This window comes from Carcharodon carcharias (assembly GCF_017639515.1).
Source record: "Carcharodon carcharias isolate sCarCar2 chromosome 29 unlocalized genomic scaffold, sCarCar2.pri SUPER_29_unloc_9, whole genome shotgun sequence".
NCBI classification, from domain to species: domain Eukaryota; kingdom Metazoa; phylum Chordata; class Chondrichthyes; order Lamniformes; family Lamnidae; genus Carcharodon; species Carcharodon carcharias.
In genome coordinates, this window is record NW_024470682.1 from 341,490 (window position 1) to 363,879 (window position 22,390).

General features: G+C 44.7%; 1 protein-coding gene across 5 annotated transcripts in view; it reads left to right on the forward strand.

Moving 5' to 3' along the window:
- Positions 1–22,390, forward strand: part of LOC121274120 (myelin-associated glycoprotein-like) — a 292,428-nt gene that overhangs the window by 260,806 nt on the left and 9,232 nt on the right. The window contains exons 2-4 of one of the 5 annotated variants that reach the window (XM_041181292.1): positions 8,118–8,235; positions 10,289–10,368; positions 19,380–19,748. In XM_041181292.1, the coding sequence (XP_041037226.1) occupies positions 10,329–10,368; positions 19,380–19,748 (409 nt within the window). In that variant the 5' untranslated portion in view covers positions 8,118–8,235; positions 10,289–10,328. Of the gene's footprint in view, positions 1–8,117; positions 8,236–9,793; positions 9,879–10,288; positions 10,369–19,379; positions 19,749–22,390 lie in introns of those variants that run through there. The other 4 variants (XM_041181293.1, XM_041181295.1, XM_041181294.1 and 1 more) reach the window with 4 other exon arrangements.

The window sequence follows — 22,390 nt, forward strand, 5'->3', positions numbered from 1 at the left end:
TATCAATAATCAAACCCAGATCAGTATCAATAATCAAACCCCGTTCAGTATCAATAATCACACCCCGTTCAGAATCAATAATCACACCCCGTTCAGTATCAATAATCAAACCCCGTTCAGAATCAATAATCAAACCCCGTTCAGAATCAATAATCACACCCCGTTCAGTATCAATAATCAAACCCCGTTCAGTATCAATAATCACACCCCGTTCAGTATCAATAATCAAACCCCGTTCAGTATCAATAATCAAACCCCGTTCAGAATCAATAATCACACCCCGTTCAGTATCAATAATCAAACCCCGTTCAGTATCAATAATCACACCCCGTTCAGTATCAATAATCAAACCCCGTTCAGGATCAATAATCACACCCCGTTCAGAATCAATAATCAAACCCCGTTCAGTATCAATAATCAAACCCCGTTCAGAATCAATAATCAAACCCCGTTCAGGATCAATAATCACACCCCGTTCTGAATCAATAATCAAACCCCGTTCAGTATCAATAATCAAACCCTGTTCAGTATCAATAATCAAACCCCGTTCAGTATCAATAATCAAACCCCGTTCAGAATCAATAATCAAACCCCGTTCAGAATCAATAATCAAACCCCGTTCAGTATCAATAATCAAACCCCGTTCAGAATCAATAATCACACCCCGTTCAGAATCAATAATCACACCCCGTTCAGAATCAATAATCACACCCCGTTCAGAATCAATAATCAAACCCCGTTCAGTATCAATAATCAAACCCCGTTCAGAATCAATAATCAAACCCCGTTCAGAATCAATAATCACACCCCGTTCAGTATCAATAATCAAACCCCGTTCAGGATCAATAATCACACCCCGTTCAGTATCAATAATCACACCCCGTTCAGAATCAATAATCAAACCCTGTTCAGTATCAATAATCACACCCCGTTCAGAATCAATAATCACACCCCGTTCAGTATCAATAATCAAACCCCATTCAGAATCAATAATCAAACCCCGTTCAGTATCAATAATCAAACCCCGTTCAGTATCAATAATCAAACCCCGATCAGAATCAATAATCAAACCCCGTTCAGTATCAATAATCACACCCTGTTCAGAATCAATAATCAAACCCCGTTCAGAATCAATAATCACACCCTGTTCAGAATCAATAATCAAACCCCGTTCAGTATCAATAATCAAACCCCGTTCAGTATCAATAATCAAACCCCGTTCAGTATCAATAATCAAACCCTGTTCAGAATCAATAATCACACCCCGTTCAGTATCAATAATCAAACCCCGTTCAGTATCAATAATCACACCCCGTTCAGGATCAATAATCAAACCCCGTTTAGTATCAATAATCAAACCCCGTTCAGTATCAATAATCAAACCCCGTTCAGAATCAATAATCACACCCCGTTCAGTATCAATAATCAAACCCCGTTCAGTATCAATAATCAAACCCCGTTCAGTATCAATAATCAAACCCCGTTCAGTATCAATAATCAAACCCCGTTCAGTATCAATAATCAAACCCCGTTCAGAATCAATAATCAAACCCCGTTCAGTATCAATAATCAAACCCCGTTCAGTATCAATAATCAAACCCCGTTCAGTATCAATAATCAAACCCCGTTCAGTATCAATAATCAAACCCCGTTCAGTATCAATAATCAAACCCCGTTCAGTATCAATAATCAAACCCCGTTCAGTATCAATAATCAAACCCCGTTCAGTATCAATAATCAAACCCCGTTCAGTATCAATAATCAAACCCCGTTCAGTATCAATAATCACACCCCGTTCAGAATCAATAATCAAACCCCGTTCAGTATCAATAATCAAACCCCGTTCAGTATCAATAATCAAACCTGTTCAGAATCAATAATCAAACCCCGTTCAGTATCAATAATCAAACCCCGTTCAGTATCAATAATCAAACCCCGTTCAGTATCAATAATCAAACCCCGTTCAGAATCAATAATCAAACCCCGTTCAGTATCAATAATCAAACCCCGTTCAGTATCAATAATCAAACCCCGTTCAGTATCAATAATCAAACCCCGTTCAGAATCAATAATCAAACCCCGTTCAGTATCAATAATCAAACCCCGTTCAGAATCAATAATCAAACCCCGTTCAGTATCAATAATCAAACCCAGTTCAGTATCAATAATCAAACCCCGTTCAGTATCAATAATCACACCCCGTTCAGAATCAATAATCAAACCCCGTTCAGAATCAATAATCAAACCCCGTTCAGTATCAATAATCAAACCCCGTTCAGTATCAATAATCAAACCCCGTTCAGTATCAATAATCAAACCCCGTTCAGTATCAATAATCACACCCTGTTCAGAATCAATAATCACACCCCGTTCAGTATCAATAATCAAACCCTGTTCAGAATCAATAATCAAACCCCGTTCAGTATCAATAATCACACCCCGTTCAGTATCAATAATCAAACCCCGTTCAGTATCAATAATCAAACCCCGTTCAGAATCAATAATCAAACCCCGTTCAGTATCAATAATCAAACCCCGTTCAGTATCAATAATCAAACCCCGTTCAGTATCAATAATCACACCCCGTTCAGTATCAATAATCACACCCCGTTCAGTATCAATAATCAAACCCCGTTCAGAATCAATAATCAAACCCCGTTCAGTATCAATAATCACACCCCGTTCAGTATCAATAATCACACCCCGTTCAGTATCAATAATCAAACCCCGTTCAGTATCAATAATCAAACCCCGTTCAGAATCAATAATCAAACCCCGTTCAGTATCAATAATCACACCCCGTTCAGTATCAATAATCAAACCCCGTTCAGTATCAATAATCAAACCCCGTTCAGAATCAATAATCAAACCCCGTTCAGTATCAATAATCAAACCCCGTTCAGTATCAATAATCAAACCCCGTTCAGAATCAATAATCAAACCCCGTTCAGTATCAATAATCAAACCCCGTTCAGTATCAATAATCAAACCCCGTTCAGTATCAATAATCACACCCCGTTCAGTATCAATAATCAAACCCCGTTCAGTATCAATAATCAAACCCCGTTCAGTATCAATAATCAAACCCCGTTCAGTATCAATAATCAAACCCCGTTCAGTATCAATAATCAAACCCCGTTCAGTATCAATAATCAAACCCCGTTCAGTATCAATAATCAAACCCCGTTCAGTATCAATAATCACACCCCGTTCAGTATCAATAATCAAACCCCGTTCAGTATCAATAATCAAACCCCGTTCAGTATCAATAATCAAACCCCGTTCAGAATCAATAATCAAACCCCGTTCAGTATCAATAATCAAACCCCGTTCAGAATCAATAATCAAACCCCGTTCAGAATCAATAATCACACCCTGTTCAGAATCAATAATCACACCCCGTTCAGTATCAATAATCAAACCCCGTTCAGTATCAATAATCAAACCCCGTTCAGTATCAATAATCAAACCCCGTTCAGTATCAATAATCACACCCCGTTCAGTATCAATAATCAAACCCCGTTCAGTATCAATAATCAAACCCCGTTCAGTATCAATAATCACACCCCGTTCAGTATCAATAATCAAACCCCGTTCAGTATCAATAATCAAACCCCGTTCAGTATCAATAATCACACCCCGTTCAGTATCAATAATCAAACCCCGTTCAGTATCAATAATCAAACCCCGTTCAGAATCAATAATCAAACCCCGTTCAGAATCAATAATCAAACCCCGTTCAGAATCAATAATCAAACCCTGTTCAGTATCAATAATCACACCCCGTTCAGAATCAATAATCAAACCCCGTTCAGAATCAATAATCAAACCCTGATCAGTATCAATAATCAAACCCCGTTCAGAATCAATAATCAAACCCCGTTCAGTATCAATAATCAAACCCCGTTCAGAATCAATAATCAAACCCCGTTCAGTATCAATAATCACACCCCGTTCAGTATCAATAATCAAACCCTGTTCAGTATCAATAATCAAACCCCGTTCAGAATCAATAATCAAACCCCGTTCAGTATCAATAATCAAACCCCGTTCAGAATCAATAATCAAACCCTGTTCAGTATCAATAATCAAACCCTGTTCAGTATCAATAATCAAACCCCGTTCAGTATCAATAATCAAACCCCGTTCAGAATCAATAATCAAACCCTGATCAGTATCAATAATCAAACCCCGTTCAGAATCAATAATCAAACCCCGTTCAGAATCAATAATCAAACCCCGTTCAGTATCAATAATCAAACCCCGTTCAGTATCAATAATCAAACCCCGTTCAGTATCAATAATCAAACCCCGTTCAGAATCAATAATCACACCCCGTTCAGTATCAATAATCAAACCCCGTTCAGTATCAATAATCACACCCCGTTCAGTATCAATAATCACACCCCGTTCAGTATCAATAATCAAACCCCGTTCAGTATCAATAATCAAACCCCGTTCAGAATCAATAATCAAACCCCGTTCAGAATCAATAATCAAACCCCGTTCAGAATCAATAATCAAACCCCGTTCAGTATCAATAATCAAACCCCGTTCAGTATCAATAATCAAACCCCGTTCAGTATCAATAATCAAACCCCGTTCAGTATCAATAATCAAACCCCGTTCAGAATCAATAATCAAACCCCGTTCAGAATCAATAATCAAACCCCGTTCAGTATCAATAATCAAACCCCGTTCAGTATCAATAATCAAACCCCGTTCAGAATCAATAATCAAACCCCGTTCAGGATCAATAATCAAACCCCGTTCAGTATCAATAATCAAACCCCGTTCAGTATCAATAATCAAACCCCGTTCAGTATCAATAATCACACCCCGTTCAGTATCAATAATCAAACCCCGTTCAGTATCAATAATCAAACCCCGTTCAGTATCAATAATCAAACCCCGTTCAGAATCAATAATCAAACCCCGTTCAGAATCAATAATCAAACCCCGTTCAGTATCAATAATCACACCCCGTTCAGTATCAATAATCAAACCCCGTTCAGTATCAATAATCAAACCCCGTTCAGTATCAATAATCAAACCCCGTTCAGTATCAATAATCAAACCCCGTTCAGTATCAATAATCAAACACCGTTCAGTATCAATAATTAATGTATCTATTGTGGGTGGAATTTTTGATTTGGATCAATAATACTAAACACTGATCACTCTGATTGTCAATCTGATCATTTCTGTTTCTATTACAGAAGAAAGATGAGAAGGATCTGGAAATGAAATCTAACCGCGGAGTCAATCCTGATACAGATGATGATCTTTACGCAAACTGTGATTTTGCCGAGGATTCTGTTTATGGGAATTTATAAACTGAGCAAGAATGAGACACACACAGTGTGGGGAGAATACAGAACGGGAGAATCATTCAAAACTCCAATTTACCTTCCTAATATCCACAGGAACTCACTCCCAGGAAATAGATTTAAACCTCTTGTTACAATCTGATGGAATTTCTTCGGAATGATCTATCCAGGATGGTTGTCTGTGGGTTTCAATTTGAACATCCTCCTTCAAAATTGTCCCTCACTGTTGGAAACATCCTTCTCTCCATTCTGATTGTAAATGTCTTTAGATATCGTTCGATGATGTACCAGGACAGGACGGACAAATTCAATCCCGTGTCCGTGATGATGAGTTAATTTTCATTCTGTTATTCACCTTCCTGTCTGTCAGTGTTTACAGAATATTCATCAGCCAGTGTAGACTTCAGGAAATGCAGGATCGGTGGATAATTGCAGCAGAGGAGATCGGGATAACTTACTCACCATTTTACAGTCAAATGTATTTTCAGATATATATTTGGATTTTACACTTCATCGTTAAACAGCGAAACGAGCAACAATCTGGGAAACAGGGAAACAATTTGATTGGAGATTTGAGAAATTCCCTGCAGTTTGGAGGATAACAGATGTGCTACAGTGCCACCACTGGTGGGAGGACATCATTTCAGCGTGACATGTTTACATTGATGTTGCCAATGAACATAGGAAATTATGATGTGAAAAATTGGTTGCAGGTTTACCTTCTTCAGTATGTCATGGATGGATGAGACAGCTTTGATAACAGAATGAGATATAACTGCAATAAACCACCATTTTAGTCTTTCATTCTTGGAGAGTACAATTAGCATCCATCCTGAAGGCTGAGTGGATGGGTGAACTGTGCGATGTGTTACAGATTACAGAGACAAACATCCTTGATCCTGGTTCCGCTCTGTGTTTGATGAGATGCTTGGATCAAAGATTGGGAAAATAAATAATCCTCCTGCATTGATCTGTAACTGGTCATTTCCTCTGTCAATGTCGTGAGGAGAGAATTGGGTTTGAGGTCCAAAATCAGACACATGCTTTAACTGCCCATTGAATAGGAACAGGAGGAGGCCATTCAGCCCCCTTGAGCCTGCTACACAGGAACAAGAGAGCACCTGAAATAAAAACAGAAATGCTGGAGAAACTGAGTAGGTCTGGCAGCATCTGTGGAGAGATAAACAGAATTAGCATTTCAAGTCCGTATGACCCTTCTTCAGAGTCTCAAAGCAAAAACTCTGTTTCTCTCTCCACAGCTGCTGCCAGACCTGCTGAGTTAATGCAGCATTTTCTGTTTTTATTTCAGATTTACAGCATCTGCAGTATTTATTTTTAATGAGAAGAGGACATTCATCCCATCGATCCTGTTACACAGGAACAGGAGGAGGCCATTCACCCCTCGAACCTGTTACACAAGAACAGGAGGAGGCCACTCAGCCCCTCGAGCCTGTTACACAGGAACAGGAGGAGGCCATTCAGCCCCTCGAGCCTGTTACACAGGAACAGGAGGAGACGCATTTAGCCCCTCGAGCCTGCTACACAGGAACAGGAGGAGGTACATTCACCCACTCAAGCCTGTTACTGAGGAACAGGGGAAGGTCTATTCAGCCCCAAGAGCCTGTTACAGAGGAACAGGAGGAGGAGCACTCAGCCCCTTGAACCACTTACACAGGAACAGCAGGATGCACATTCAGCTCCTCGAGCCTGTTACACAGAAACAGGGGGAAGCCTATTCAGCCCCATGAGCCTATTGTGCAGCAACAGGAGGAGGCTATTCAGCCCCTCGAGCCTGTTACACAGGAACAGGAGGAGGCCCATTCAGCCCCCTCGAGCCTGTTACACAGGAACAGGAGGAGGTCCATTCAGCCCCCTCGAGCCTGTTACACAGGAACAGGAGGAGGTCCATTCAGCCCCCTCGAGCCTGTTACACAGGAACAGGAGGAGGTCCATTCAGCCCCCTCGAGCCTTTTACACAGGAACAGGAGGAGGACATTCAGCCCCTCGAGCCTGTTACACAGGAACAGGAGGAGGCCCATTCAGCCCCCTCAAGCCTGGTCTACAGTAACTGGGGAAGGCCTATTCAGCCCCATGTGCCTGTTTTGCAGTAAAAGGGGGAGGACATTCAGCCCCTCGAGCCTGTTACACAGTAACAGGAGGAGGCCATTTCAGTGCCGTAAGACAGTTATGCAGGAACAGGAGGAGGCCCTTTGAGACCCATGAGCCTTTTACTCAGCAAGAGGAAGAGGCCATCCAGCCCCATGAGCCTGTTTCACAGGAAAACGGGGAGGCCATTCAGTCCCTCAAGCCCGGAACACAGCATCGGGAGGAGGCCATTCAGCCCCTCATGCCAATAAAACAGGAACAGGAGGAGGCCCGTTCAGCCCCTCGAGCCTGTTACACAGGAACAGGAGGAGGCCCGTTCAGCCCCTCGAGCCTGTTACACAGGAACAGGAGGAGGCCCGTTCAGCCCCTCGAGCCTGTTACACAGGAACAGGAGGAGGCCCATTCAGCCCCTCGAGCCTGTTACACAGGAACAGGAGGAGGCCCATTCAGCCCCTCGAGCCTGTTACACAGGAAATGCAGGAGGCCAGTTCTGAACCCTTGTGCCTGTTACACAGGAACAGGACGAGGCCCATTCAGCCCCCTCAAGTCTGTTTTGTGTGAACATTCGATGGTCATTCAGCCACAATCATGGCACAAAAAGGGTTAACAGTTTTCTAATAGTGCCAGGCAAAGAGCTGCTTTCACAGCTTGACAGCAAACACCTCACATTTTGACTCACAGTGACACATCAACCCTTTCTAATTAAATACACAGAGGGAGCAGCACAGGAAGAGGTCATTCAGCCCAAGCAGAGCGTGTGGGCAGTTCCTCCCCAGGCGAGCAGTCGGACAGGTCCTGGGTAAGTAACGGAACGATTGGAATTCACTTCCACGACCAACACCGTCCTTTGTTGATGTTGTGACTTTATAAAGACAGATTCCAATGATTGATGCCTTTGAAAGATTTCTACTGATTATTGAGATCTGGGTGTGAGGCTCAAGTCTGTTGTACAGAACATGTTTTTAGCTCAAGGGATGAGGGAAGTGCAGAGACATGAGCTTTGGGACATCCTGAGGAGCTGAAAGGTGCTATAGAAATGCAAATCCTTCATTGTTTTTCTTTCTTAAAGCCTTGTAACTTTCTGCAGAGCACCTATCATCACCTCTCAAGCCTTTTACACAGGAACAGGAGGAGGTACATTCAGCCCCATGAGCTATTTACTCAGGAATAGGAGGAGGCCATTCAGCCCCTTCGAGCCTGTTACAAAGGAACAGGAAAGGGCCCAGTTAGTTCCCTTGAGCCTGTTACATAGGAACAGGTGGAGGTCCGTGCAACCCCTCAAGCCTGTTACACAGGAACAGGAGGAGGCCCATTCAGCCCATCGAGCCTGTTACACAGGAACAGGAGGAGGCCCATTCATCCCCTTGAGCCTGTTACACAGGAACAGGAGGAAGTCCATTCAGCCCCTCGAGCCTGTTACACAGGAACAGGAGGTGGCCCATTCAGCCCATTTAACCTGTTACACAGGAACAGGAGGAGGTCATTCAGCCCCCTCGAGTCTGTTTTATGTGGACATTCGAAGGTCATTCAGCCACATTCTTGGCACGCAAAGGGTTAACAGTTTTCTAACTGTACGAGGCAAAGAGCTGCTTTCTCACTTGGTACTAACCACTTCCTCACTTTGTCTCACAGTGACACATTCACCCTTTCTAATTAAATACACAGAGGGAGCAGCACAGGAAGAGGTCATTCAGCCCAAGCAGAGCGTGTGGGCAGTTCCTCCCCAGGCGAGCAGTCGGACAGGTCCTGGGTAAGTAACGGAACGATTGGAATTCACTTCCACGACCAACACCGTCCTTTGTTGATGTTGTGACTTTATAAAGACAGATTCCAATGATTGATGCCTTGAAAGATTTCCACTGATTATTGAGATCTGGGTGTGAGGCTCAAGTCTGTTATACAGAACATCTTTCTAGCTCAAGGGATGAGGGAAGTGCAGAGACATGAGCTTTGGGATGTCCTGAGGAGGTGAAAGGCGATATAGAAATGCAAGTCCTTCATCGTTTTCCTTTCTTAAAACCTTGTAACTCTCTGCAGAGCACCTATCATCACCACTCAAGCCAGTTACACAGGAACAGCAGGAGGCCCGTTCAGTCCCTCGAGCCAGTTAAACAGGGACTGGAGGAATCCCATTCTGTCCTCTTGAGCCTGTTAGACAGGAACAGGAGAGGGTTGTTCAGCCCCCTCGAGTCTATTTCATGTGAACTTTCGATGGTCATTCAGCCACATTCTTGGTACACATAGGGTTAACAGTTTTCTTACTGTGACAGGCAAAGAGCTGCTTTCACACCTTGACAGCAAACACCTCACATTGTGTCTCACAGTGACACATCAACCCTTTCTAATTAAATACACAGAGGGAGCAGCACAGGAAGAGGTCATTCAGCGCAAGCAGAGCGTGTGGGCAGTTCCTCCCCAGGCGAGCAGTCGGACAGGTCCTGGGTAAGTAACGGAACGATTGGAATTCACTTCCACGACCAACACCGTCCTTTGTTGATGTTGTGACTTTATAAAGACAGATTCCAATGATTGATGCCTTTGAAAGATTTCTACTGGTTATTGAGATCTGGGTGTGAGGCTCAAGTCTGTTATACAGAATATTTTTCTAGCTCAAGGGATGAGGGAAGTGCAGAGACATGAGCTTTGGGACATCCTGAGGTGGTGAAAGGCGATATAGAAATGCAAGTCCTTCAATGTTATGCTTTCTTAAAGCCTTGTAACTCTCTGCAGAGCACCTATCATCCCACAGAGAATCAAATTAATCAGTGAAGACATTGTCTAAAAGCAGTTCTGATCTCTCGAGAGCTGTCGGACAAGAGGTGGGTTCTCATTAACTCCTTTCTCTTTCACAGCTTGAGGGTGAGCAGCTGATGAAGTATCTGGGAGTGGACAATGATCGGGAAATCTTACTTCCTCCTGTCACTTCTCCAAGGTAATATCATCGTCAGCTCGGACAGATTTATGGTCAATAGTCTTTGTAAAGGAGCATTCTTATTGAGCTGTGATTGGGAACCGATTCAGCAGTGAGCTAGTGTGCAAACTCACACCAAGTCCCATTCACCCATCACCCCTGTGCTCACTGATATACACTGACTCCCTGTCTGACAGCAGAATTGGAGGAGAGCAGAGATCTCAGAGGGTTTCAGGGTTGGAGGAGGTGACAGGGATAGAGAGTGGAGAGGGTGGATGGAGGGATAGGAAATCAATGATGAGAATTTGAAATTTGAGTCATTGCTGGACTGGGAGCCAGTGTAGGTCAGCGAGTGACAGGGGGGGCGATCAGCTGAATAGAGAAGCAGGGATAAAAACTGGGGAATTAAGTCTATCCTGATGATAGGACTCGGATAACAATGCCCTGAAATTTGTGTCTTTTGCTGATTTTAGTCAGAATTTCCCATGAAGACAACACAGCAGCTCCTAGAATAGACAGGCTGTTCAGTGTCACACTTCCTGTCCATTATCACTATGCTAAAAACTTCAAAAAGGTTGCAACGTAACTGAAAGAGAGAAGGAAGGCAAAGCTGTCTGTGTGTAAAACTGTCAAATATTCTGAGTTATCATGATTGTCTCTGATCTGCTGCAGCGTTTAAATTTCACACAATATTAGCACTTTGCAGCTCAGAGAGAGACCATTGACTCACTGCCTGAAAGGGCGGTGGACGCAGATTCAACAGGAACTTTCAGAAGGGGAACTGGATAAATACTTGAAGGGGACATTTTGCAGGGCTGTGGAGGAGAGAGCAGAGGTGAGAGTGGGACTAATTGGACAGATCTTTCAAAGGCCCAGCACAGGCTCGATGGGCCAAATGGCTTCCTTCTGTTCCGGTTCATTCTACAATCTGATCAATTAAGTCCCACATCAATAACTCTTAAGGCTCCCGCTGCAGGGATGGATCTTTGAGAAGGACAGGGAACAAGAGGTTTCTGGTATCATTTTCATATTTCTTGACAATTACATAAGTGTATAGATCTGTTGAATATTTGAGTCTCTAAAGCGTAGAGGTAATCTGCTGTTACGCCCACAACTTGTGGTCGTAACCTTGTCTGGAGGTGTCTTTAATTGCTCACATTGATCTGTGGGATTGTCATTCTTGGATGTTGCCCCTGGTTTCAATTTGCATTTTACCCTTGATGCAATTGGGGAGGCTTTAAACTAATATGGCAGGGGATGGGATCCCGAGAGGAGGTTCAGCAGAGGGAGATGCACAGCCAAAATTAGAAGAGAGAGCAAGTGAACCTGGAAGGCAGAGAAATTATTGGTCCGTTAAGGCTCAAGATAGCGTGGAAAGGTTGGATTGTATTTATTTTAATGCAAGGAATCTGATGAATAAAGCAGATGAGTTGAGGCCACAAATTAACACATGGATGTTTGATGTAATTGCTGTCACAGAGACATGGTTGAGAGAGGGGCAGGATTGACAGCTCAATATTACAGGATACAGGGTCTTCTGGCAAGACAGGGAAGGAGGTAAAAGAGGAGGGGGTATCGCAATATTGATCAAGGAATCAATTATTGCAGTGAGGAGGGAAGACACCTTAGGGGGCTCCTCAAATGAAGCCATATGGGTAGAACCTAAAAACAAATAAGGAGCAATCAGATTTCTGGGAGTGTTCTACAGGCCCCGGGACACTCAGAGAAATAGAAGTGCAGATACAAAGGCAAAATTCAGAGAAGTATAAAAATAATCAGGTTGTAATGGTGGGAGTTTTCAACTTCCCCAACAATAACTGGGTTAGTCATAGTGTGATAGTTTTAGAGGGGGCAGAATTGTTAAAATGCATCCAGGTGAGATTTTTAAGCCAGTACATAGAAGATCCTGCAAGAGAGAGGTCTGTCCTGGACTGAATTTTAAGGAATGTAACCAGGCAAGTGGTAGAGGTATCAGTGGGGGAGCATTGTGCAGATAGTGATCTTCATTCCATTAGATTCTAGGTTGTTATGGAAAAGAACAAGGATGGGCCAGAAATCTGAGTTCTTAATTGGGGGAAGGCCGATTTTAATAAGATCAAATATGATTTGGCCAGAGTGGACTGGGAGCAGCTACTTTTAGGGAAATCTGCGTCAGAGCAATGGGACTCATTCAAGAAGGAAGTAGGGAGAGGACAGGGCCAACATATTCCAGTAAAGGCAAAGGGTGGGACCAACAAATCCAGGGAACCCTGGATGTCGAGAGATTTACAGGATTGGATAAAGAGAAAAAGGGAGGCTTATGGCAGATACCGCGGGCTCAAAACAGCGGAAGCCTTAGAAGAGTATAGAATGTGTAGGGGGAATGTTAAAAAGGAAATTAGGAGAGCAAAAAGGGGGCATGAAGAAACATTAGCAGGAAAAATACAGGAAAATCCAAAGTTATTTTACAAGTACATTAAGAGTAAGAGGATAACTAGGGAAAGAGTAAGGCCCATTAAGGACCATTTGGTAATTTGTGTGTGGAGCCGGTAGACGTAGGTAGGGTTCTAAATGAACACTTTGTGTCAGTGTTCACAAGTGAGAGGGACAATGTGGGTATGGAAATCAGGCAGAAGGACTGTGATATAGTTAAAGACATTAGAATAGAAAGGGAGGAGGTTCTAAGTGGTCTGGCAGGCTTAAACGTAGATTAATCTCCAGGCCCGGATGAAATGTATCTCAGGCTGTTGAGTGAGGCAAGAGAAGAGATAGCAGGGGCACTGGCAATAATTTTCAATACCTCTCTGGCCAGAGGAGAGGTACCAGAGGACTGGAGGACAGCCAATGTGGTACCGTTATTCAAGAAGGGAGGAAGGGATAAACCAGGGAACTACAGGCCAGTCAGTCTAACCTCAATGGTGGGGAAACTATTGGAAGCAATTCTGAGGGACAGAATTAATCTACACTTGGAGAGGCAGGGATTAATCAAGGACAGTCAGCATGGTTTTGTTAAGGGGAGGTCATGTCTGATCAGTTTGATTGAATTTTTTGAAGAGGTGACCAATTTTGTAGATGAGGGCAATGTATTTGACATAGTCAACTTGGACTTCAGCAAGGCTTTTGATAAGGTCCCGCCTGGGAGACTGTAAACGAAAGTAAGAGCCCATGGGATCGAAGGCAATTTGGCAAATTGGATCCAGAATTGGCTGAGTGGCAGGAAGCAGAGGGTGATGGTCGAGGGGTGTTTTTGTGACTGGATGCCTGTGTCCAGTGGGGTTCCACAGGGATCAGTGTTGGGCCCCTTGCTGTTTGTGGTACATATAAACGGTTTAAACTTGAATGTAGGAAGGTTGATCAGTGAGTTCGCAGATGACATGAAAATTGGTGGGGTGGTAAATAGTGAGGAGGATAGCCTTAGATTACAGGAGGATATAGACGGGCTGGTCAGATGGGCTGATCAGTGCCAAATGGAATTTAACCTGGATAAGTGTGAGGTGATGCACTTGGGCAGGACAAACAGGACACGGGAATACACAATGAATGGTAGGACCCTGGGAAGTAACAAGGATCAGAGGGACCTTGGTGTGCATGTCCACCGTTCACTTAAGGGAGTAGATAAGGTGGTTAAGAAGGCATATGGAATACTTGCCTTTATTAGTCGAACATAGAATATAAAAGCAGGAAGGTTATGCTGGAACTGTATAAAACGCTGGTTAGGCCACAGCTAGAGTATTCCGTGCAGTTCCGGAACCCGCATTATAGGAAGGATGTGATTTCACTAGAGAGAGTGCAGAGGAGATTAACCAGGATGTTGCCTGGGCTGGAGAGTTTTAGTTATGAGGAGAGATTGGATAGACTGGGGTTAGTTAACCTGGAGCTGTGGAGATTCAGGGGGGAACATGATTGAGGTGTATAACATTATGAGGGACATAGATAAGGTAGACAGGAAGGAACTTTTCCCCTTGGTGGAGGGATCAATAACCAGGGGGCATAGATTGAAGGTAAGGGGCAGGAGGTTTAAAGGGGATGTGAGAGAGAGTTTTTTCACCCAGAGGGTGGTGGGAATCTGGAACTCACTGCCTGAAAGGGTGGGAGAGGCAGAAACCCTCATAACATTTAAGAAGTATTTGGATGTGCACTTGCGATGCCATCGCATACAAGGCTTTGGGCCCAGTGCATTAATGGAATTAGAATAATTAGGTACTTGTTTGACCGATGCAGATTCGATGGGCCGAAGGGCCTTTATCCGTGCTGTAGACCCCTCTGACTCTATGACTCTATGGGCTGAATTTCCTGCCTGTCGGGTGGGTGGGCCTGAATATTTAAATGGGGCAGGATGATGTCAGGGGTTCCTCCTGATGTCATCCCGCATCATCATAGTGTCGCTGAGCAGGCCCCGCCCCCTGCTCACCAACGGGAAAATTCAGCCCGATGACTCCATGAAACAGGACTGTACGGTGTTTGAGGAGCGGGAATGGATCTGATTTATCCTTGGTTAGGCCTCACCGCTGAGCCTTTGTGTGTAATGACTCCATAGGACCCTGGTCCTGAACAGAAAGCTTGGAGATGAAGTCCCGTCCTTTCATTGAGGATACCCTCCATTGTGTTGTGTGGCACTAGCACCATGCTGGATGAGCAGGTTATTGTTGAGTCAATGCCTCTTACTGTCCATTACACCTTTATCACTTTGCTTATGATGAAGAGTAAATTGATAAGGTGGTGATTGGCCAGGTTGGATTTGTCCTGCTGGATTGGACATATCCCTTGTCAGTTTTTCACATTGCAGGTTCAGCAGGCCCTCCCTTCGATGCGCTGTAAAGGACATTGTCCAAGAGCAGGCACAGTGGAGTGTCGAGAGTCACAGTCAAAATGGTGTAGGTGATCTCAAAGCCTTGTAAGGACTCTGCCAGCCAACAGCCTGAGATGGACACACATGTGGACAGTACTGACACCTGCCAATGGGCCTCTCATGTTCTTACCTTGACAGGCTGTCCCCACCATTTCCCACTGCCAAGTTGTTGAAGAATATCGGATCACAAAGATTCCAGTATGATGCCCTGCCTGTCTTTAGAAATGACTCCCCGGGAGATGCCTTGCTCATCCCAATAAGGTCAAGTTGAATCAGGAGATCCTTCAATAATGCTTCCTCAGTTTCTGTAGTGTAGAATCTTTCACCATTCCCTCTTGCAGCTGCTGGCATTTGTGTTGTGCTAAATGGACTAGATCAATTGACAGACTTGCATTCTCCAACAGGTGTAATGTTGGAGCTCCTTTGAAACTGCCAATATTGTTGAAACGTTCTGCATATTTCAATGTTATGTCATGAACTGAGGTGAAAGGGTAGTATGTGAAACTGGGACAAACATAAATACATTGGCTTTTGGCCAGACCAGACAATCCTGGCAGTGGGTGGGGCCAGAAAATCCCACCCCTATGGGACATTTTCAGTTTATTTGATGTGCCCAGAGAGATCAATAAAGACAACAATCCACTATTTATTGGCAAGCCACATCAGGATATGTGTGAAAGGTGGAATATCGATCACCACTCCTCGTCTCGTCGTGTACATCATCGCCATTTCCTGGTTTGTCAGTCACCACATGTATATGTTCCTGATGGGTCATTCTTATTGCTTGAAGGTTCCCCGTTGTGTAGGGTCTGTTTGGATCAGCGCACGGCTCTTTGTAGCTGCATCAGCCTTTGCTCTAATGCCCTGCCGCTGTCAATGGCCCTTTCTGCCACAAGCCTTGCAGGATTGGTGGAAAGCTGGGCATTTCCTTGGTGCCTGCAGAAGGCCACACCTTCCACATGTCTCACTAGGTTTGGATGTTCTAGTGAGTGTGTCAACAATTGATGTTGTACTGAGGACCTGTAAGCTTCGCTGACCTGCGAGGATCACTTCGTATTTATGTCCATCCTTGAGTAGCTCTTCAATGCTATAGGTTTTGGTCTTATCTAGCAGATCTTACTGGAATGTTTCCATGGGAGTGGATGCGATCACCAACTCAACAACTCTGTCTGCAGGCTCTGTGTTTGAAATCACAGTGCATACCCTTTTCTCTACATCAGCTGATGAAATGGTCTATGGATTGTGTAGGCTGATGAAATGACATAAACTCTAGTTGATGAATATGAAGTTTAACCTGATTCTGAATCTGTCTTACAATCACGAGGTGAATTTTTATGACTTGCTCGTCTGGTTCACTCAGACCTGAATCAAGAAACCAGAGCTCTGTACGCTGTTTAAACATTCTGAATTCAGATAGTCGGTCAGCTACATCCCAGTTCAAACTGGGGAATTTCGTGGACATTCTGACAATATTCCTTTGACCTTCCTTCTCCTACAGGACCTGGGATGAGTGTCACTTTAGCCCCTTTTGTGCGCTTTTCCGAAGCTTCAGCCACGAAGATGGGTTGTGGCAGGAACACACCACGGAGTAATGGAGTCTTTGTTTTTTATTCAATTTGCTGTTCAGCAATCTCGAAGCCGCCCGTTATAATCAATAACTTCTTTGGCCTAATTTTTATTATGGTTTTTGTGTGTTTGACTCTCCCTCGCTCACTATCAATGCAGCCCACACCCTGGTCACTCGCCTTCCCTGACTGAGCTAACCCGCTGCTGGTCCTGGGGTTACACGCTGTCCCACTCACTGACCTACAGGCCGTGTGCTGTAATCTCACCACGAGGGATCCGTCTGCTCCCCAGCTCTTTACTTGAGCTCTTTCCCATCACTGTGTCTTCAAAGGTTTCCTGAGCAGTCAGTGCACTGCGATTTCAACCCTCTCTGATGCTGTGTCTCTGTTGTGGTCTGACCAAAGCATCGAGGGTCGTCTCATGCCATGTAGCTCAATCTAAGGCTGTTCACCACGTCATACCTGTACTGAATCTTGCTGCCAGAATGTTTGGCCACCGATGATCACCATGTTGTGTTTTTATGATGATATAAAGGCACCAGCCACTGATACAGAATTGGGTAAATACATTGCGGGTTCATTTATTTAGAATAGGCACATGAGAACAGATATACAAGGATAGAAAGCTGGGAGACACCTGCAGCCAAACTGTGTGAGCTGTGTTCTGCTCACAGGCCAAAGTGAAACTTGGACTGGATGGTGTTATCATCCCAGCTGATCTTACTACTGGGCAAGTTAGATCCCAGGGTGGAACTCAGCTTGATAGGTCCTAACTTTTATTTTTTATTTAGGAATGTGGAGTGCGGCTACTGAACAGAGTCACAGGAGTCATCTGATGAACTTCTAACAAAAGAATAAAACATTTATTAAACGAGGAAAGATAAACTATATTACATTACTCCTTCACCCAGATCTATACATTTACTGATTCATAAGTAGAACACAAGTTACAATAACTATCTTATACTCTCATGTTCACACTAAGTACACAGTCCATGTAAACCAATAGATGACCTGGGGTCAGGGACACCACATTCTGAAAGAAATTGACAGAACCCACTTGAAACAAATGCTATGGCTCCCTCCTCATCTGACCCCAGACGCTTGTTACACTGTGAGGCAACCAGTCTCACTGAACTGAGATATCCATATGAGGGTTTCCAATCTCCACTCTCCAAGAACTCACTTTGGAATCTTCTCCAACATGACACTTTCACTCAGACACCTTCCACAAGGGGCCACTTTCACTATTTCAAACTCTCCTTCCCATGTTGCTGCCCCCTGGATCGCCACGTGCATTCAGCCTTCCTTCCACGCCCTGTCTCTCCAATGCTCAGCCGTGTCAATGGCACACCAGGATTCACATGGCCGGAGTAATGAGTCACCAACCTGTGGTGTCTCCTAGGATCTTCTGGCTTCTCGCAAGCCTATTTTGCTTTAGGCCTGTGTCCTGCTGCTTTCTCCCTTTATGCTTGAAGCCTTCTTCTGCTCCTCACTCTTAACTTCACTTAACAGGGCCTTTTCCAGATTTGACTAGAAGGTTTTCTTGGGCCCTTTCTCCTGTTCCACTCGATGGTTTTGGCTCCTTCTTTACTTTGGGACTGACTATCTGTCCCGCTCCTTTGCTGCTTCTCCTGGCAACTCCTTTCATCAGAACTGAAAGTACTTATCTGTTTTTCTCTGTCATGTGGTCCCTCCCTCTGGACCACTGTTGCCAGGCAAGAGCATAGTTTTTTTACACCTTGTGTTTGTTTTGACTTCCCTTCAAGAGTCATAAAACCTCATTGGAATGCTGGCTTCTTTTAAACTCAACTTCCCCCTTTTCTCAACACTCAAATACAGAAATACAAACTAAACTTGAACTTAAAGATATACCTTAAAGATAAACCTTATGCCTAACACACACAAATACACATAGAACTTCCTTAAGCCAACCCCAGTTCCTAAAAATCACATGACGCACTTCCCATCGAGTGATGTCATGCTGCTATCCCTGAAAGGCATATTACAACAGTATTACCACTTAGCAGGTGATTCTGCCAGGCAGACCAAGTCCACAAGAGAAACCTGGTCACATGATCATTATGATTTTGCAATTTGTATTTATTATGAGATGTGTGCACTGAATTCAGAAGCAATAACTCCACAAAGACCTTTAGAGATTTAAAAGAAAAAATTAAAATATTTGACATCAAACCAAAAGATTTCAAGCACATACATAAGACTACAATGACTGATATAATAAATCCTAAAATTCCTAATTAACCTGACTCCCAGTTACACTCCCTTTAAGGCAATGGACCAAAAATAGATGTTAGATTTAAAACAAACTCAGCAAGTTAACACAATGCCCTGGACAGTGGAATTTCAAATGGATTTTCCCCAACTTCAGTTCTGTAACTGGGAGCAGGTTTGTGAACAAACAGCGTCCTGAGGACCATGAACCAATGTAGAATGAACTTGTCCACTCCGGTGTCCAGGATTGTCTTCCATCCATTATGTAACCTTGGGGAGTTCCCTGTGTGTCCTGTAGATGGTCCACACTGCAGCCACTGTGCCCTAGTGATGGAGGGGGTGGATATCGAGTCTTGTGGATCTACAAACCATCCAGAGTTAAATATTGATATTTCTCTCCCCAGTTGGACTGTCACAAGAGTGGAAAGGTGACACTCCACGAGAGGTGACAGCGCAGGAAGGTTCATGTGTACAGATTCCATGTCATTACAGTTACCCATCACATTTGTTAGAGAAAACACGTGTCGGAATCTGGAATATGAGAAGGGACAAATGGAATACATCATCTATAGCCTTTCACTCCAAGGATCACAATCGCGAGTTACCACGGTTCCACCATCGGACCCGGCTGTCTGGAGACCTGAAAGATGGCAACTGTTCCCTGATTATAAACAACATCAGATGGGGAGATGCAGGACATTATTTTTTCAGAATAGAATTTGACAGCAGCAATAGTTACAGCATCTATCCTGTAACCCGGCTTCACGTTTCTGGTAAGTGCTGTGTTATAATTACTCAACAATTCACATTCAACACTCAATGGGAAATAATAGTGTTTGATTTGCTTGTTTTTTGTCGTGTTAACCAGCTTCACTATTTTTAATGATTTGTCTATTTCTGCTCCCAGATCTATGAGCTTATTGTGTGTGATTGAATCCACATCATAGCTGTAACGTAAACCGAGCTGAGGGGTGATGACACCTCCCCCCTGAGTGAAGTGTCTCCTCCCCACTACACCTTCCACCCCTCACACTGTCCGTGTAAACCCCCATCCCATCTCCAGCCTCTCTTTCCCCTCCAAAGTCCTTGAACGTGTTTCCATCTCCCGAATCCGGTCCCATCTATCCCAGAACTCCATGTTTGAATCCCTCCAATCAGGTTCCCAACCCAGCCACTGTGCTGAAACAGCTCTTATCAAGGTCACAAATGGCATCCTGTGTGACTGTGACAAAGATAAACTTTCCCTCCTCCTCCTTCTCGATCTGTCTGCAGCCTTTGACACGCTCGACCACACCATCCTCCTCCAACACCTCTCCACTGTCGTCCAGCTGGGTGGGACTGCTCTCCCCTGGCTCCATTCTTATCCATCTCATCGTAGCCAGAGAATCACTTGCAATGGCTTTGCAGCATCATCTGAACAGTGTTAGTTTTCACCTGTCCACTGAGGATCCCCAGCTCTACCTCACCACCACCTCTCTCGACTCCTCCACTGCTGCTAAATTATCAGGCTGCTTCTCCGACATCCAGTACTGGATGGGCAGAAATTCCCTCCAATTAAATATTGGAGAGACTGAAGCCATTGTCTTCATTCCCCACTCCAAACTCTGTTCCCTCGCTACCAACTCCATTCCTCTCCCTGGCAGCTCTCTGAGATTGAAGCCAATCTGTTCACAGCTTTGTTGTCCCATTTGATCCTGAGATGAGCTTTCGGCCTCATATCTGCGTCCTCACTAACACCGTCTATTTCCACCTCCGTAACATCGCACGACTTCTCCCTGTCTCAGCTCATCTGCTGCTGAAACCCTCATCCACGCCTTCATTACCTCTAGACTCGACTGTTCCAACACACGCTCTACACTCCATAAACTTGAGGCCATCCAAAACTGCTGACCAGGTCCTTACTCACACCAAGTCCCATTCCCTTATCACCCGCTCTGCTTGATGACCGAGACTGGCTCCTGGTCAAGCAAAGTCTCAATGTCCAAATGTTTGAATATTTTTCCTCCCCATTACAGTAAACTTCACCTCTTGCTTCAGCCATGGCAACCCTCCCTATCTCAGGAGCCTCCTCCAGTCCCTACAACCCTCCCGATCTCAGGAGCCTCCTCCAGTCCCTACAACCCGTCCTGTCTCTGCAACCTCCTCCAGACCCGATAGCCCTCCCTATCTCTGTAACCTCCTCCTTCTGCGAAACCTTCCCCATCTCTATAAACTTCTCCAGTCCTTACAAACTTCCCTACCTCTGAAACCTCCACCAGCCTCTTCAACCCACCCTATCTATGCCGTCCGTCCAGCCCATACAACTCTCCCCATCCCTGTAAACTCCTCCTACCCCTGGAACCCTCCCTATCTCTATAATCTCCTCCAACCCCTATAGCCCTCCCAATCTCTGTAACCTCCTCCAGACCATACACCCCTCCCTATCTCTGTAACCTCCTCCAGCCCCTTACAACCCGCCCTATTTCTGCAAACTCCTCCAGCCCCTACAACTCTCCCTATCTCTGTAGCCTCCTCCAGCCTCTTCACCCCTGCCTTTCTCTGTATTCTCCTCCAGGCCCTACCACATTCCCTATCTCTGTAACCTCCTCCAGCCCCTGCATCTCTCCATCTCCCTGTAACCTCCTCCAGCCCTTACAACCCTCCCTATATCTGTCATCTCCTCCAGGCCCTACACCCCTCTCTATCTCTGTAACCTCCTCCAGCCCCTACAACCCTCCCTATATCTGTAACCTCCTCCAACACCTACACCCCTCCCTATCTCTGCAACCTCCTCCAGCCTTACACCTCTCCCTATATCTGTAACCTCCTCCAGCCACTACACCCCTCCCTATCTCTGTAACCACCTCCAGCCCGTACACCCCTCCCTATCTCTGTAACCTCTTCCAGCCCCTGCATCGTTCCATCTCCCTGTAACCTCCACCAGCCCCTACAACCCTCCCTATCTCTGTAACCTCCTCCAGCCCCTACAACCCTCCTTATCTCTGTAACCTCCTCCAGCCCCTACAATCCTCTGAGATCTCTGCACTCCTCTAATTCCGGCCTCTTGAGCTACCCCCGATTCCCATCGGTCTGCCATTGGAAGCCTTGCCTTCTGTTGCCAGGGGCCCCGAGCTATGGGATTTTATCTCTAAACCTCTCCCCACCTCTCCCTCTCTCTCAATCTCTCTCTCTCTCTCATTCTCTCTCTCTCACTCTCACTCGCACTCTCTCTCTCGCTATCCCTTTTATTCCTCTATTAATATTCTTCATAACACAACAACATAAGAACATTAGAAATAGGAACAGGAGCAGGCCATTCGGCCCCTCGAGCCTGCTCTCACTGATCTGGTTGTGGCCTTAACTCCATTTTCCTGCCTGTCCCCCAAACCCTTGACTCCCTTGTCGATCAAAAACCTGCCTCACTCAGCCTTGAGTC